Source organism: Cherax quadricarinatus, chromosome 73 (genome assembly GCF_038502225.1).
Source record: "Cherax quadricarinatus isolate ZL_2023a chromosome 73, ASM3850222v1, whole genome shotgun sequence".
In the NCBI taxonomy this organism is placed as follows: Eukaryota; Metazoa; Arthropoda; class Malacostraca; order Decapoda; family Parastacidae; genus Cherax; species Cherax quadricarinatus.
The window spans coordinates 22,580,120-22,596,693 of record NC_091364.1 but is presented as its reverse complement, the minus strand read 5'-3'; the positions used below and the strand labels follow the sequence as shown (position 1 = coordinate 22,596,693).

Genomic DNA, 16,574 nt, shown 5'->3' with positions numbered 1-16,574 from the left:
CACCAGATATACTAAGCAAATTTCCTAAATTTGCTTGTAACAGATAAGTGAACTGTAGATATAAATCCAAATGTGCACCTGTTAACCCTTTTGGGGCCTAGTTCCTAGGTCCCATATGTTCTTGCACTACCATCCACAGGATGGATATGGGGTGCATAATAAACTAGCCACTTTGGTGGCAAAATCTAAATCTAATAAGTACAACAAGAAAGGTAGCTGAAATTAAGACACATGTTCAACATCTGGGTATCTTTATTGTAAACGTTTTGCCATCCAGTGGCTTTATCAGTACAAATTCCAGGACATAATTTGAAGACAATAGAAATATATACAGAAGATGAGGTAATTAGCCCCTCAGCCTTGGAGTTGGTGCGAAGAGCACCGTAGTCGTGGAGATTCTGAAGCAGAGGCAAGGAGCCTGGTACTTATATACACCTACCATCCGACTTACGACCTGCTCGACTTACGACCACTCGACTTATGACTGTGTTTTTTATGCCAAACTTCTGGGAAATAAACAACTATTTGTGTTGTACACAGTGTTTATCCTAAACCTTAGAGTATAAAATACAGTACTAACAGTATAAAAAGTAAAGTAAAACATGAAATACCAAAATAAAACAATAAAATAAAGTCATTACAAAAATATGATGTTGATATTCAGTAGTAAAGTTCGACTTACGACCATTTCGACTTATGACCGATTTCTCGGAACCGAACTTGGTCCTAAGTTGGATGGTAGGTGTACTAATGTAAGGGGGAAAGGGGACGTGTAGCAGACGAGGGCATAGTCACTGGTAGGCGGGATTCCCCAGTAGAAATAGATCCTATCCAAAGAGATGGGTTAGTTGTAGTAGTTGTCATAGTCATGAAGGTTATATACATGTCCTCAGAATCAAGATTCCTTTCAATATTGTGATGCTGGCAACATTTCTTTCAACCTGTATTGTCCCTGTCCTTGTTTATCATTCCTTCATCACATGTACCTAGCTCACTGTCCTTGTTTATCATTCCTTCATCACATGTACTTAGCTCACTGTCCTTGTTTATCATTCCTTCATCACATGTACCTAGCTCACTGTCCTTGTTTATCATTCCTTCATCACATGTACCTAGCTCACTGTCCTTGTTTATCATTCCTTCATCACATGTACTTAGCTCACTGTCCTTGTTTATCATTCCTTCATCACATGTACCTAGCTCACTGTCCTTGTTTATCATTCCTTCATCACATGTACCCAGCTCACTGTCCTTGTTTATCATTCCTTCATCACATGTACCCAGCTCACTGTCCTTGTTTATCATTCCTTCATCACATGTACCCAGCTCACTGTCCTTGTTTATCATTCCTTCATCACATGTACCCAGCTCACTGTCCTTGTTTATCATTCCTTCATCACATGTACTTAGCTCACTGTCCTTGTTTATCATTCCTTCATCACATGTACTTAGCTCACTGTCCTTGTTTATCATTCCTTCAAGTCATGTACCTAGCCTCATCCTTTATATATCATCAGTTATATTTTTATTTTTTCTTAAATTGCTAAATACAGTGGAACCTCGGCACTCGAACTTAATTGGTTCCAGAAGGCTGTTCGAGTGCTGATCTGTTCGAGTACAGAACAGATTTTTCCCAACCAATTTTCTTTTTGGTTGGCTGTTGTCTCTAACCCTCTTGGGCCTCATGGTGACTTATTTATACAAATATAAAAAACATAAAAAAATGCGAAAAAGCACGAGTTAGTTTACAGCGAAGTTCTGGCAGGTCACATTTGTCTGGCAAGTGCCAAGCAAATGGTCTACCAGTGAGCGATTTGTTTACCAAACAAAGCATTCAAATACCAAATTGTTTGAGTATGGAGCTGTTCGAGTACCAAGGTTCCCCTGTACCTCCAATATTTTAAAAACTAAGTATTTTTATTCCCATTTACTTATAATCATAATTTACTTTCAAGGCTGCCAGAAATGTCTTGCAAAATAAGGGTGTTTCTATACAGTAGTTTCTATGTCAGTCACCCTTATTGTATAATACATATGGCTACGGGTGTGGATATTAAATTTCAAGTTACAGTCAAGGTGTAGACGTAAGAGTTTACCCTCAATGTGTCTTGCAGTGGAAGAATTGTTGATCGTTGTGTTTAGATTGATCATTGAAGCTTTGTTTCCAAACATCATGTAGTAGGTATTGTCAGTATTAAGGATGAGTTTGTTGGTAGTCATCCACGTCACCTTAAGCAGCGTCTTTCCCACTAGTGACTGAGTCAGACTCGGGTAGTGGGAGAAATCAGGTGCTGGAGTGTGACTTTGTGAGTGCAACACAGGTAGTGGGAGAGGTCTACCATGTGCTGGCCCAGGGTTTTGCTCCTTGTGGGCAAAACATCTCTAACATATGTTCTGATTATGTCAGTTTGTCAGCAGTCATTGTGTCAGACTACCACCAGTCACTGTGTCAGTCTATTACCAGTCACTGATATAGTGACTGGTAGTAGGAAATACATAATACTGCAATTAACATTTGTCAATTGTTGTTTTCCAGATGATCGCTAATTTCACGAGATGTTCAACTTGTAGTGTACATTGCAAGAACAGAGTTGATCTAGACAATCATCGCTTCTCTGATGATCATCTGATGGTAAGCTCTTTGTACAAGTTGTTCACACAATTTCTTGCTCATTTGTTGAGCTCAACTCCTCTATTTACAAAAGAAAATTCATTTTAGTATTCTCATTCCATATAAATGAGACTTTCTTGTCAGGGGTTTAACCCCTTTCAGTGTAACGACCCTGCTTGCTAACTTGCTCCCAGGCTCAAAGAAATTAAAAAAAAAAAAAAAAATTTATCTTATGAAATGATAGAAAATCTTTTTCTAAAGGTAATGAAACCAAAAGTATGAGATTTAATAGAAAACTTACAGAATTATGCTCTCACAAATTTAGCAGTCTCGGCGATATTGACACCGGCGATTTAGCCCACTTTGCGCTCTCTTTTTGAACAGTTCCACTGTTCCAGTTGACCAAACTCATAGTTATTTCGCTAACCAGTATTCCTTCTATTCTGTCGATTGCGTATAAGAAACTTCCCATTTATGTACCTATTTCAGCTACCTAATAAAGTGATCAGAAATCAGTAATTTGGCCAATTTCATACAAAATTCAACAATTGCCCAACTTGAAAATAGGGTCCAGAATAAACAGTGTAGACATTACTGGCACTAAATAAACATTTCCTCTGCTCCTTAGTCATGTCTCCAGACCCCTCTTATGCTTGCTTTTCATTTTGAATTTTTATTCACATAAAAAAGTAGAATATTTACTTTTATGCAGACTACTGCATTATTGTAATAATTGTATAAATAATGTCAATGCATTCTTAAATGTGTATTAGACTGGCCAGTTGGACGCGTATTGGACAAGTAACATCATTTGTGTACTCAAGAATATCATCAAATAATCAAACATTTCTGTTACTTTGAGCTCAATTTCAAGATACTTTCAGTCCCGAAACTAATCAGAATCATCTCTATTTCTGTATTATATCTTCCAGTCTATCAAAGGAGACCAAGAAAATACAACAATAAAAACCATATGAAAGTACACTGTTAAGTCTGTTTTAAACCAAAAACATGGTTGCAGTTTTTTTTCTTAAACACTACATGCTACAGAATTTTGTTTTATATGGTGCACACTAAATATTTAGTGAAGGGATTCAGGGAAACCGGTTATTTTCATATAGTCGGACTTGAGTCCTGGAAATGGGAAGTACAATGCCTGCACTTTAAAGGAGGGGTTTGGGATATTGGCAGTTTGGAGGGATATGTTGTGTATGCTTCTAAACTGTGTATTCTGAGCACCTCTGCAAAAACAGTGATAATGTGCGAGTGTGGTGAAAGTGTTGAATGATGATGAAAGTATTTTCTTTTTGGGGATTTTCTTTCTTTTTTGGGTCACCCTGCCTCGGTGGGAGACGGCTGACTTGTTGAAAAAAAAAAAATGGTGCACACTTACTACATAGACCCATTCTCTTATATCTAGCCCCAGATTTACCGCTCACAGCTTATCTGAGTGAGCTGAGCTCACGGCGTCATACTACGGGACCGACACTGGCTTCAAAGCTGTAATGCAACAAGATCAGTGCTGAAAGGGTTAAAGGGTCATTGACAGTTTATGCTTGATCTTTCCCTGTCTCACTGTGTCAGGGAAAGTAATGTTCAAAACTGGCAGATAAAGGGAGAAGGAAGAGGAGTTCCTGTGACTGGTAGAAACAGCAATGTGTATTTCCTAGTTATGACACAACCACTAGTTGTTTTTGTTGTAACTGATGCAAGAAGAGTTACAACAACCTAAGTAACATCTGTAACATATTGCCAAAATCATTGGGAGCAACAGATTCCATGGGAGTAGATGTCCCAGGGCATGAAGGAAGACACGAGTATGAGCCAACATATCCTGGTGAATCGATAATTTTGAATTCAACCTTATCAGAAAATAGCTGGAAAGTGATTGCTCACACCCTGAATAACTGCAGTGCTGCATAGAGGACACTCCACCATCTCTGGCTGAGAGGGACACCTTAACCAGCAAGAACAACCCAACATTCAGAGAACGTACAGGTAAGCTGCCAGCCAAAATTGTCCCAAATAGTGTTGCACCAGTACATTTACCAGCTCTTCTGGATGATGTGCCCCAGGGTAAGGAGCCTGGGAGGCCTGGACTGAGCGTGGTTCTAAGGAATGGAGGGAGCACATTTGGTCCCAGTGCCAGTCAGTACACCTGCCACATCTCTTCCTAACTGCTAACTTGTGCTAAGTTAACACAAGGGATGAAGGAGGGAGAGAGGGTGACAGTGAAGAATGTGGGAGAGAGGCTGCAGGGTCAACAACATTATTACATTAGATGCCAACGTAAAAGAATATTGAGGTGCCAATTATTATGTTAATGGAGAAACATGAGCCATGAAACCCAAGTCATCGTAGCTTTAGAGCAGAAAGATCTTGCTTGTCACAATTATTAAGTCACTATAACAAAACTACTGAGGCCCTTTAAGGAACACAAAATGCCTATGCAGTTTACACATGTTTTCAAAGGTGTTTTAAAAATAGAACCATGGATTAATGGCTCATAAAATGAGGTCAATAGGTAGGAAAATGGATAATCAAATTTCTGTCAAACATCACAAAGGTTAGTAGTAAACAAAACAAAGACCCAGCAAAGTACAAGGTTGAGTACCACAACGTACAGTCCCAGCACCATCACTGTTCTTTATCCTCATAGTATGAGGTTGAGTACCACAAGGTACAGTCCCAGCACCATCACTGTTTTTTATGCTCATAGTACAAGGTTGAGCCCCACAAGGTACAGTTCCAGCACCATCACTATTTTTTATCCTCATAGAATGAGGTTTTGAGTTCCACAAGGTACAGTCCCAGCACCATCACTGTTTTTCATCCTCATAGTACAAGGTTGAGTACCACAAGGTACAGTCCCAGCACCATCAATGTTTTTTATCCTCATAGTACAAGGTTGAGTACCACAAGGTACAGTCCCAGCACCATCAATGTTTTTTATCCTCATAGTACAAGGTTGAGTCCCACAAGGTACAGTTCCAGCACCATCAATGTTTTTTATCCTCATAGTACAAAGTTGAGCCCCACAAGGTACAGTTCCAGCACCATCAATGTTTTTTATCCTCATAGTACAAGGTTGAGCCCCACAAGGTACAGTTCCAGCACCATCACTGTTTTTTATCCTCATAGTACAAGGTTGAGCCCCACAAGGTACAGTTCCAGCACCATCAATGTTTTTTATCCTCATAGTACAAGGTTGAGCCCCACAAGGTACAGTTCCAGCACCATCAATGTTTTTTATCCTCATAGTACAAGGTTGAGTACCACAAGGTACAGTCCCAGCACCATCAATGTTTTTTATCCTCATAGTACAAGGTTGAGTACCACAAGGTACAGTTCCAGCACCATCAATGTTTTTTATCCTCATAGTACAAGGTTGAGTCCCACAAGGTACAGTTCCAGCACCATCAATGTTTTTTATCCTCATAGTACAAGGTTGAGCCCCACAAGGTACAGTTCCAGCACCATCACTGTTTTTCATCCTCATAGTACAAGGTTGAGTACCACAAGGTACAGTCCCAGCACCATCAATGTTTTTTATCCTCATAGTACAAGGTTGAGTACCACAAGGTACAGTTCCAGCACCATCAATGTTTTTTATCCTCATAGTACAAGGTTGAGTCCCACAAGGTACAGTCCCAGCACCATCACTATTTTTCATCCTCATAGTACAAGGTTGAGTACCACAAGGTACAGTCCCAACACCATCACTGTTTTTCTTCCTCACAGTACAATGTTAAGTACAGTAGGGCCACGCTTTACGACGCTTGGCTAATACAGACATTACAGATTATGACCAAAACTCGTTATATGGCCCCTTCCCCCACCTGACTCTCTAATACAGTCTCTACACGCCACTCTGTTTACATCCTCCATGAGCTCCACGTTTCTCCATTAGGTCTGGAAGCTTTCCAAAATTTCAAGTGTTTTAGTTATTGCATATTTTATATAAACACTGATAATTATAATTATGTGTACCTGTACCTAAATACAAACACTGTGTTGTCATGCAAGTATACATTAAAATCACTAGTCTTGATGCCTTGTTATTAATAATAATGATAATAATAATAATGAGTTTTGTAGGGTATGTAAAAGAAAGAAATTAAAAGTGAATATAGGAAAGAGTAAGGTGATGAGGATAACCAAAAAATTAGGTAACGGAAGATTGGAGGGAGAGAGTATGGAGGAGGTGAATGTATTCAGATATTTCGGAGTGGGTCTATGATAGGTCTGTGAAAGGTGAGGGGAATCATAGAATTGACGAGGGAAAAAGGTGAGTGGTGCACTGAGGAGTCTGTAGAGACAAAGAACTTTATCCATGAAAGCAAAAAGGGGGAATGTATGAGAGTATAGTTGCACTAACATTCTTGTATGGGTGTGAAGCGTGGGTGGTGAATGTTGCAACAAGGAGAAGGCTGGAGGCAGTGGAGATGTCATGTCTGAGGGCAATGTGTGGTGTGAATATAATGCAGAGAATCCATAGTTTGGAGATTAGGAGGAGGTGCAGGATTACCAAAACTATTATCCAGAGGGCTGAGGAGGGGTTGTTGAGGTGGTTCAGACATGTAGAGAGGATGGAACAAAATAGAATGGCTTTGAGAATGTATAATTCTGTAATGGAAGGAAGGCAAGGTAGGGGTCGGCCTGGGAAAGGTTGGAGGGAGGGGGTAAAAGAGGTTTTGTGTGTGAGGGGCTTGGACTTCCAGCAAGCATGCGTAAGCATGTTAGATAGGAACGAATGGTTTTTAGGACTTGACGTGCTGTTGTAGTGTGAGCAAGGTAACATTTATGAAGGGATTCAGGGATATTGGCAGGCTGGACTTGAGTCCTGGAGATGGGAAGTACAGTGGTACCTTGACTTATGAGTAATTTGTTTCGTGACCGAGCTCGTAACTCAGTTTGCTCATACAGTGGACCCTCACCATACGATGGCATCATCTTACGTTAAATCTACCATATGATACATTTTAACGCAAAAATTTTGCCTCAGCTAACGCTAAAAACTCAGCTTACGCAATTCGTCCGAGATGCGTCCCACGTGTGGCCTGAGCTCACCTCAGCTGTCCTGTGGGTGCCAGTGTTTACAAGCCAGCCAGTGCGGTCGCATCCACGCATACAATCGGAACATTTCACATTATCACAGCGTTTTTAATGATTGTACCTGCAAAATAAGTCACCATGGGCCCCAAGAAAGCTTCTAGTGCCAACCCTGCAGGAAAAAGGGTGAAAATTACTATGGATATGAAGAAAGAGATAATTGCTAAGTACAAAAGTGGAGTGCGTGTCTCGGAGCTGGCCTGGTTGTATACCAAACCCCAATCAACCATCGCTACTATTGTGGCCAAGAAAATGGCAATCAAGGAAGCTGTTCTTGCAAAAGGTGCAACTTTGTTTTTGAATAAGAGATCGCAAGTGATAGAAGATGTTGAGAGACTGTTATTGGTGTGGATAAACGAAAAACAGATAGCAGGAGATAGCATCTCTCAAGCGATCATATGTGAAAAGGCTAGGAAGTTGCATGAGGATTTAATTAGAAAAATGCCTTCAAATAGTGGTGATGTGAGTGAATTTAAGGCCAGCAAAGGTTGGTTTGAGAGATTTAAGAATCGTAGTGGCGTACATAGTGTGATAAGGCATGGTGAGGCTGCCAGTTCAGACCAAAAAGTGGCTGAAAAATATGTGAAGGAATTCAAGGATTACATAGACAGTGAAGAACTGAAACCTGAACAAATGTTTAATTGTGACGAAACAGGCCTGTTTTGGAAGAAAATGCCAAACAGGGCCTACATTACTCAGGAGGAAAAGGCACTCCCAGGACATAAGCCTATGAAAGACAGGCTTACTCTCTTGATGTGTGCCAATGCTAGTGGTGATTGCAAAGTGAAGCCTTTATTGGTGTATCACTCAAACTCCCAAAGTGTTCAGGAGAAAAAATATCCTCAAGGCTAATTTGTGTGATGTGGAGGGCAAACAGTAAGGCATGGGTCACTAGAGACCTTTTCTATGACTGGTTACACCATGCATTTGCCCCCACTGTGAAAAATTACCTCCTGGAAAATAAATTGGACCTTAAGTGCCTCCTGGTATTAGACAATGCTCCTGGTCATCCTTCAGACTTGGCAGAGCAACTTTCTGGGGACATGAGCTTCATTAAGGTGAAGTTTTTGCCTCCTAATACCACTCCTCTCCTGCAGCCCATGGACCAGCAGGTTATTTCAAACTTCAAAAAACTCTACACAAAAGCTATGTTTCAAAAGTGCTTTGTAGTGACCACAGAAACTCGATTGACTCAGTGTGTTTTGGAAAGACCACTTTAGCATCCTCAGTTGTGTAAACCTTATAGGTAAGGCTTGGGAGGGAGTGGCTAAGAGGACCTTGAACTCTGCTTGGAAGAAACTGTGGCCAGAATGTATAGACAAAAGGGATTTTGAAGGATTTGAGGCTAACCCTGAGAAGCGTATGCTAGTTGTGGAATCAATTGTGGCATTGGGGAAGTCCTTGGGGTTTGAGGTTAGTGGGGAGGATGTGGAAGAGTTGGTAGAGGAGGACAATGAAGAACTAACCACTGATGAGCTGCAAGATCATCTTCAACAGCAAGAGGCCAGACCTGAAGAAACTGCTTCGGAGGAGGGGATAGAGAAATTGAAGAAGTTGCCTACTTCAAAAATTAAGGAAATGTGTGCAAAGTGGGTTGAAGTGCAAACCTTTATGGATGAAAATCACCCTCACACAGCTATTACAAGTCGTGCTGGTGACTATTACAATGACAATGTTGTGAACAAATTTAGACAAATCATAAAGGAACGGGAGGTACTGGCCATTATGGACAGATATGTTGTGTGACAGAGGTCCAGTGACTCTCAAGCTGGTCCTAGTGGTATTAAAAGAAGAAGGGAAGTAACCCCGGAAAAGGACTGGATACCTCAAGTCCTAATGGAAAGGGGTTCCCCTTCTAAACATTAGCAACTTCCACACACTCCCCTCCTCCCGTCCCATCAATCATCACCAGATCTTCAATAAAGGTAAGTGTCAGTTTGTGTGTATTAAAATTAATATTTCATGAGGTAAAATTTTTTTTTTTTCATACTTTGGGATGTCAGAAACGGATTCATTTGATTTTCATTATTTCTTATGGGGAAAATTAATTCACCTTACGATAATTTCAGCATACGATGAGCTTTCAGGAACGGATTAATATCGTATGGTGAGGGTCCACTGTATATCAAATAAATTTTCCTCATTGAAATTAATTGCAATGCCATTAATTCATTCCAGTCCAAAAAAAACCACCCCAATTTTTTTGTTACTAGTTTTTAAATAAGAAAAATGTATTTATGAATAAGAAATATTGTATAAAACCATAATGAAACATAATAAAAGAGAATGCAAAGAAATAAACTGGTTTTATAAAGTGTATTTACCTTGGAAATCAGACAACTTGAGCTAATGGAAGATGATGGAGGAGGTGGAGGGTGGAAAAGAGGTGATTGGAGGAGTTCGTTTTGTTTCATGCTTTTTTGGTTGCTTTCCTTCGTCATAAACTCAGTTGCTTAATTGCTTAACTTACTGATTTTTGCCTTCTTTGCCACACTTTCCTTGCCTTCATTTGCAGGGTATTTCAATAAAAACCTGTCCAAGAAGGTTGGGTTCATCCTTCCTTTCAGAATGTTTCAGAAATGAGTTAGGCAAGCGTCATTAAATAGCGCCGATGCACGACCAGTTGCAACTTTTTTCTGAGTGTTTCCTTTCAGTAAACTCTGAAAGTCTCTCCCAGATTCCCAACATTTCCTTTATCTCACTTGTAGAGATAACCTCCTCTACATCTGGCTCCTCTGTGGTACCAATTTCCTGCAAAAACCTCCGTATGCTGCTGCATCAGCAGTTCCTTTAACTCCTCCGTCTTCAGTGCCTAGAAGTGCTCCTCGATGAGCTCGTTCACATCTCCTTCATCCACCTCCATGCCCATGGACTTTCTGAGGGACACAATCTCCTTCTCCTGCTTTAGTATGGTACGTACATATCGTAGAAGTACTACGTTTGTACTGCCTCGCCAAGTCGACTACATGCACACCTTGCTCATGTTTTTTCTATGATTTCATGCTTTAATTCAATGGACATCATCCTCCTTCTCTTCTCAGCACTATTGTTTGCACTTTCTTAGGACCCATGGTTAGAAAAAAGAAATTTGGCAAAATAACTGCAGAAAATGCAAGCATAACACAAGAGAGATGCTTCCATGGTGAGGTAACCACATGCACGGAACAAGTGAGACGCGGGATGCTGGGCAGATGTTGCGACGTTTGCTGTGCCAACTAGTGGTGGCGTATCTGAAGCTCACTTGTAACTCGGATTTTGGCTCGCAAGATAAAAGAAAAAATTGACTGAGTGACGGCCTGTAACTCAGAAAACTCATAAGTTGGGGCATTCGTAAGTCAAGGTACTGCTGTACAGTGCCTGCACTCTGAAAGAAGGGTGTTAATATTGCAGTTTTATAACTGTAGTGTAAGCGCGCCTCTGGCAAGACAGTGATGGAGTGAATGATGAAAGTTCTTCTTTTTCGGGCCACCCTTCCTTGGTGGGAAATGGCCTATGTGTTAATAAATAAAAAAATAATAATTGCTCTGGAGCACTTCAAATGTCATATGCGTATTTCCTATAAATTTGGTAGCTGACATTTAAAGTGCTCCAGAATGATTGTTATTATTATTATGTATTATTATTATCATCATCATCATCATCATCAACAACAACATACCTTGTTCACTGAGTTTAATCATTTCTTAGATGCCACGAGAGATGCTGAGATATACCGAGAATGTAAACACACAGATGAACTCACCAGTTAACCCCTTTACAGTGAACTGCCTTTGTACTTCTTCCATTTTCCTCTTCCAAGTGCTGCTGCACTTCTATTATTTTTAGATTTAAAATAATTATCTTAGTTCATATATTCGTATTTGTTAGTGGATTAACAGCAGTTGCTTTTTGTTTTTTAATAATTGCACCTCTTCAAGGGGGGCTCCTTGGCATGGTGAAGAGGCTCTTGTTCTGAGGAATTAGACCTGTTGGTCTCCTTCCTCAGACCGAACCTAATTGCCCCTCCAATCCCCCTTTCCCTATCCCATTCTCCCCATCCTCCCCTTTTTCCTTTCCTCCTCCTCCCTACCCCTCCCTTTTGCCCTTCCTCTTTTTGGCCTTTGGGATTTTTCCCACAGGCGCGCTAGTTCCTAGGTAGTGGGAAGGGTACCGGGGTCCATCCCATTCCGTTGAGGTTCTTGGCGGTGGCGTAGTTTGCCGTGGAATCTGGATTGCTTGGGGATGTCCCGATCCCTCTCCGGTATCCCGGAGGGAGGCTTTGGGTGTCTTTCGGGCGACGGGTGTATCTCTGGAAGCCACCTTTCGGATTCCAGGGGTTGTGGCTGAAGGAGGTATGCTTTGTGGCGGATACCCGGCCGCCCTCTCTTTTGTCCACCGAGGCAGATGTGAGGTTGCTATCCTGGATTGCTGGTTTACTGGCATGAAGGGTAGGGTATGGCATGGGTTCCATGCTGCATCTACGCTACTTGTGGTGCTGAGGTCCTCTTGGGCACAGAGGGAGATTTCCGGCCCTTTCATTCCTCCTGGGAACTATTCCTCCCCAGTCCCCTCCTTTTTTTTTTCTTTTTTTTCTTTTTATTTTCTTTTATTTTCTTTTTTTTTCTTAAAAACAAAAAGAAAAGGAGTAATCTAACCATGGAGAACTCAGTCCATGAACCTACCCCGGGGCCCCTTCTTGATACTGCACCCCATCCTGACCCTGCCTTGTTTTTTGACCACTCTTCAGACACTCCTGATGCCCCTGTACCTCTTGCTGGTGCTGTTTCCTCACCCACTTCAGGTACCAGGGTTTTGACTGACTCCTTCGATTTGTCTGACCGCCGCTCTCCTTTTACTATGCTTCCGGCCTCTCCCTCTATGGTACGGCAATTTTTGAATCACCAGCCCATTTCACGTCGGACCAACTCCGGTCCCACTCCTAAACGCCAATGACAATCTCCTGATGATGTTACTTCGTTACCTTCCCATTCTACTCGGAAAATCATTTTACTTTAAGACCGACTTCTTCTTCAGCCTCTCTTTCCGCCCATAGTATTGGCAAAGCGCTCCTGCGCCACGTTTGTAGAGATATTTCATTTCATGCTTTTAAGAGCAGTACGTGCATCGTCACTGTCCAGAATGCTACCCAAGCTCATGATCTTTCTCTCAATTCTTGTAGTGGTACTGTCATTTTGCTCCATACCATAGTCCAACAGAATTTTCAGACATGTGGCAATGACATTCTTGAACAGCTGGAACTCCAGGATCTCCCAATCCTCAAAGTAGACACTTATGTCCTTCCTGCCCGCGGGCGGAGACGATACCCTTGCAATGTGGCTCGATTAACTTTCGACAGCTGTGAGCTCCCGTCCTGTTTATGTCGCAGGACACTGGTTACAAGTTCGAAAGGTGATCCCTACACCGCAACAGTGTAGAAATTGCTGGCATTTTGGTCACCCAGCGAAATATTGCAGATCTATAGCTGAATGCCCAGTCTGTGGTGCCGACGACCATTCTAATACGTCTTGCAGTCGACCTCCCTCTTGCCTTAATTGTCATGAGGCTCACCCTTCGTACTCTTGCCGTTGCCAGGTCTACTTAAATGAGCGTGAAATCCGTTGCCTCAAAGAGGCAGAAGGTCTCCCTTATGCTATGGCAGTTTCTCATCTCCGCCTCCAAGGGAGACTACCCCGTGTTTCTTATTCTCATGTTTCAAAATGTCCCCCCGCTTCTGGGGTCCCATCTTCTGCAGCCTCCTGTGGTTACCCCTCCCATAGCCACTCCGGTATCTAATTCTTTTGCTGTCCTGGGCTCTGACATCCCTACTACAACACCTCAGTCTGTTCTCACATCTTCGTGTCCTTCCTCAAGCCCCAGTATCAACAAGACCTTGTACAACACCTTCTACCAATCGCCCCTTTACTTCTCAGAAATCCAAAAAGTCCCCATTGCTCAAATCTTCTTTGCCCCCTCCTTCCCTTCTTCCACCTCTGCATTTTACCTTTCCAGTCTCTGTGCCTAGTTCTTCCCCTCTCTCTGGCTCTATTACAAGTGTGGAGGTTCACCGTCCTCCTCGTACTATGCCTATCACCCCTGTCCCCTCTCAAGTTTCTCCCTCTTCTGCCGCCTCCCAGGTTTCTGCCTCTTCTGTCCCCTCCCACACTTCTTCTCCAGCCCCCTACACTCTTTCGTCCCCCTCTACTTTGGTACAGTCCATTACTGTCCCAATCTTTACTCACCCTCCTCCTACCTCCAATATTGTCTCCCATACGTCTTTGAATTCAGAAACACTTGAAGCCATTTCAGAATATATTGCAGAAACTAAACCTTCAATGGACACTGATCCACCTCCTGTTCCTTCTCTTCCCTCTCCTCCATCTCCACAGCTCCATTCTTCGCAACGCTCCATTCCTTCGCTGCTTGAATGTCTTCTGATGCCACCGCATGTTGACTTTTCTAACCCCTCTAGTCAGTAGGTGCCCCTTCCCTATGGATTCCTGGTATTTTCTTCATTGCCAGCCATGGCCTATTTACAGTGGAATATCCACGGCCTCAGGGGTAAAAATTACACTCAGCTGTTTTCCAACCTGTCTCAGGCTATAATTTATTGTATTCTTCGGATCCTATCTCAGATGGGACCTTTAATGAAAGTGCCCTTCTACGCAATGATATTCCATACTGTCAACTATTTGTCCATACCTCGCTGCATTACACTGCAGCCCGTATCCACTTGAATAAGTGGCTTACAGTATGTTCTTTATATCTCTCTCCTCCTCGAGCATTTTCTATCCCAGAGTTTGCCTTTCTTGTTTCATCCTTACCACCACCACTTTCTGTAACTTGGCGATTTTAATGCCCACCATTTCCTCTGGGGGGGGTCTCATTGTGACTCACGTGGCATCCAGTTGGAGGCTTTTCTCGCCTCTCACCCCCTCCATGTTTTAAATACAGGTACTCCCACCCATTTTGAGCCTCGTACTCATACTCTCCCTTGCATCGATCTATCGGTCTGCTCTTCCTTCACTGCACTAGACTTCGCCTGGTCTGTTCTACCAGACTTACATGACAGCGATCATTTTCCAATCATTCTTACTTCTCCTTCATTTTCACCACCTTTCCGTAGCCCTCGCTGGCAATTTGAACTGGCAAATTAGGACCTTTACTCGCAACTCACTGCTTTTAGTGAGGGTCCTTCTTCATCCTCCATTGATGAACTCCTACATCTCTTCTTGACGTCAGTTCTCACCGCAGCTTCTCATTCTATACCCCAAACCTCAGGCAGGCATTCTCAGAAGTGAGTGCCTTGGCGGTCTCCTGTTTGTGCTCGAGCGGTACGTTTGAAACACGCTGCATGGGGCAGGTATCGGTACAGTAGAACTGATGAGAGACTTCTTGATTTTAAGCAGAAGCGTGCGATCGCTCGCCGTGTCATCCGTGACACTAAACGCACTTGCTGGCGAGATTATGTTTCCACCATCACCTCTGCTTCCCCTATGAGTGCAGTCTGGAAAAAAGTGAGGAAATTTAGTGGTAAATACTCTCCTGACCCGGCTCCTGTTCTATTGGTCGCCGGTGTTGATGTGGCAAACTCTCTTGATGTTGCCATTGAAATTGGCACTCATCTGGTCCGTATTCCCCGGGAGGTCCATCTCTGCCCCTCGTTTCTTTCCTCAAAGTCTGCCAGAGAGTTAGTACCCTTGGACTTTTCTTCTCTCAGAGAAGAGCAGTATAATGTGCCTTTTACACTTTAGGAACCTGAGGCAACACTCTCAGCTTGCCGATCATCGGCAGCTGGGCCCGACGACATTCATATTCGGATGTTACAACATTTACATCAGTCAGCCCTTGTAGTCCTCTTACACCTCTTCAATCTTATTTGGTCACAAGGAGTTCTTCCCCAGCTGTGGAAATCCGCCATTGTTCTCCCTTTCCGCAAACCGGGTACTATGGGACATGATGCCTCCCACTATCGTCCCACTGCTCTTACTAGTGCAGTTTGCAAATTGATGGAACGTCTGGTAAATTGATGTTTAATGTGGTATTTAGAGACACACAACAGTCTCTCCACTAGTCAGTATGGCTTTCGTAAGGGCCGATCTACCATAGACCCCTTACTACACTTGGATACGTATGTTCGTAATGCCTTTGCGAATAACCACTCAGTTATTGCCATATTTTTTGACCTTGAGAAGGCATATGACGCAACTTGGAGGTATAATATTTTGGCCGAAGCCCATTCCTTAGGCCTCCGAGGCAATCTACCATCCTTCCTTATGAACTTTTTATTCGACAGACATTTCCATGTTCGAGTCAATAATGTGCTCTCCCCGGACTTTGTCCAAGCTGAAGGTGTCCCTCAGGTTCTGAGCACAACACTTTTTCTCCTTGCTATAAATGATTTGGCCTCTGTTCTTCCATCCAATATTTGGTCATCACTCTATGCAGGCGCTGACTGTCACCTCATTACAGTTTCTCTCCAGCATGCGATCGACCGTGTCTCCAATTGGGCCACCACACATGGGTTTAAATTTTCCAGCACCAAAACTCACCAAATTACTTTCACTAGACGCTCTGTCATCTCCGATCATCCTTTGTACCTCTATGGCTCCCGTATCCCTGAACGTGATACAGTCAGGTTTCTAGGCCTTCTCTTTGACCATAGGTTATCCTGGAAACCTCACATTACCTCTCTAAAGGCAACTTTTCACAGCCGGCTGAACCTTCTTAAAACCCTTGCTCATCTTTCATGGGGAGCTGATCGTCGAACTCTCCTTCGTCTATATTCAGCCCTCATTTTATTGAAACTCGATTATGGTGACCAGATCTATTCAGCAATCTCTCCTGCTACTCTCTCTAGCCTTAACCCCATCCA

The 16,574-nt window shown here is 42.6% G+C and overlaps 1 protein-coding gene across 3 annotated transcripts in view; it reads left to right on the top strand.

The window, feature by feature from the left end:
- Positions 1-16,574, top strand: part of LOC128701156 (uncharacterized) — a 163,665-nt gene that overhangs the window by 112,737 nt on the left and 34,354 nt on the right. For all 3 annotated transcript variants that reach the window (XR_011394061.1, XM_070100642.1, XM_070100641.1), the window contains exon 7: positions 2,537-2,632. Coding sequence is in view for 2 of the 3 variants with exons in the window: in XM_070100642.1 (XP_069956743.1) it covers positions 2,537-2,632 (96 nt within the window). In the remaining variant the exon portion in view is untranslated. The remainder of the gene's footprint in view (positions 1-2,536; positions 2,633-16,574) is intronic.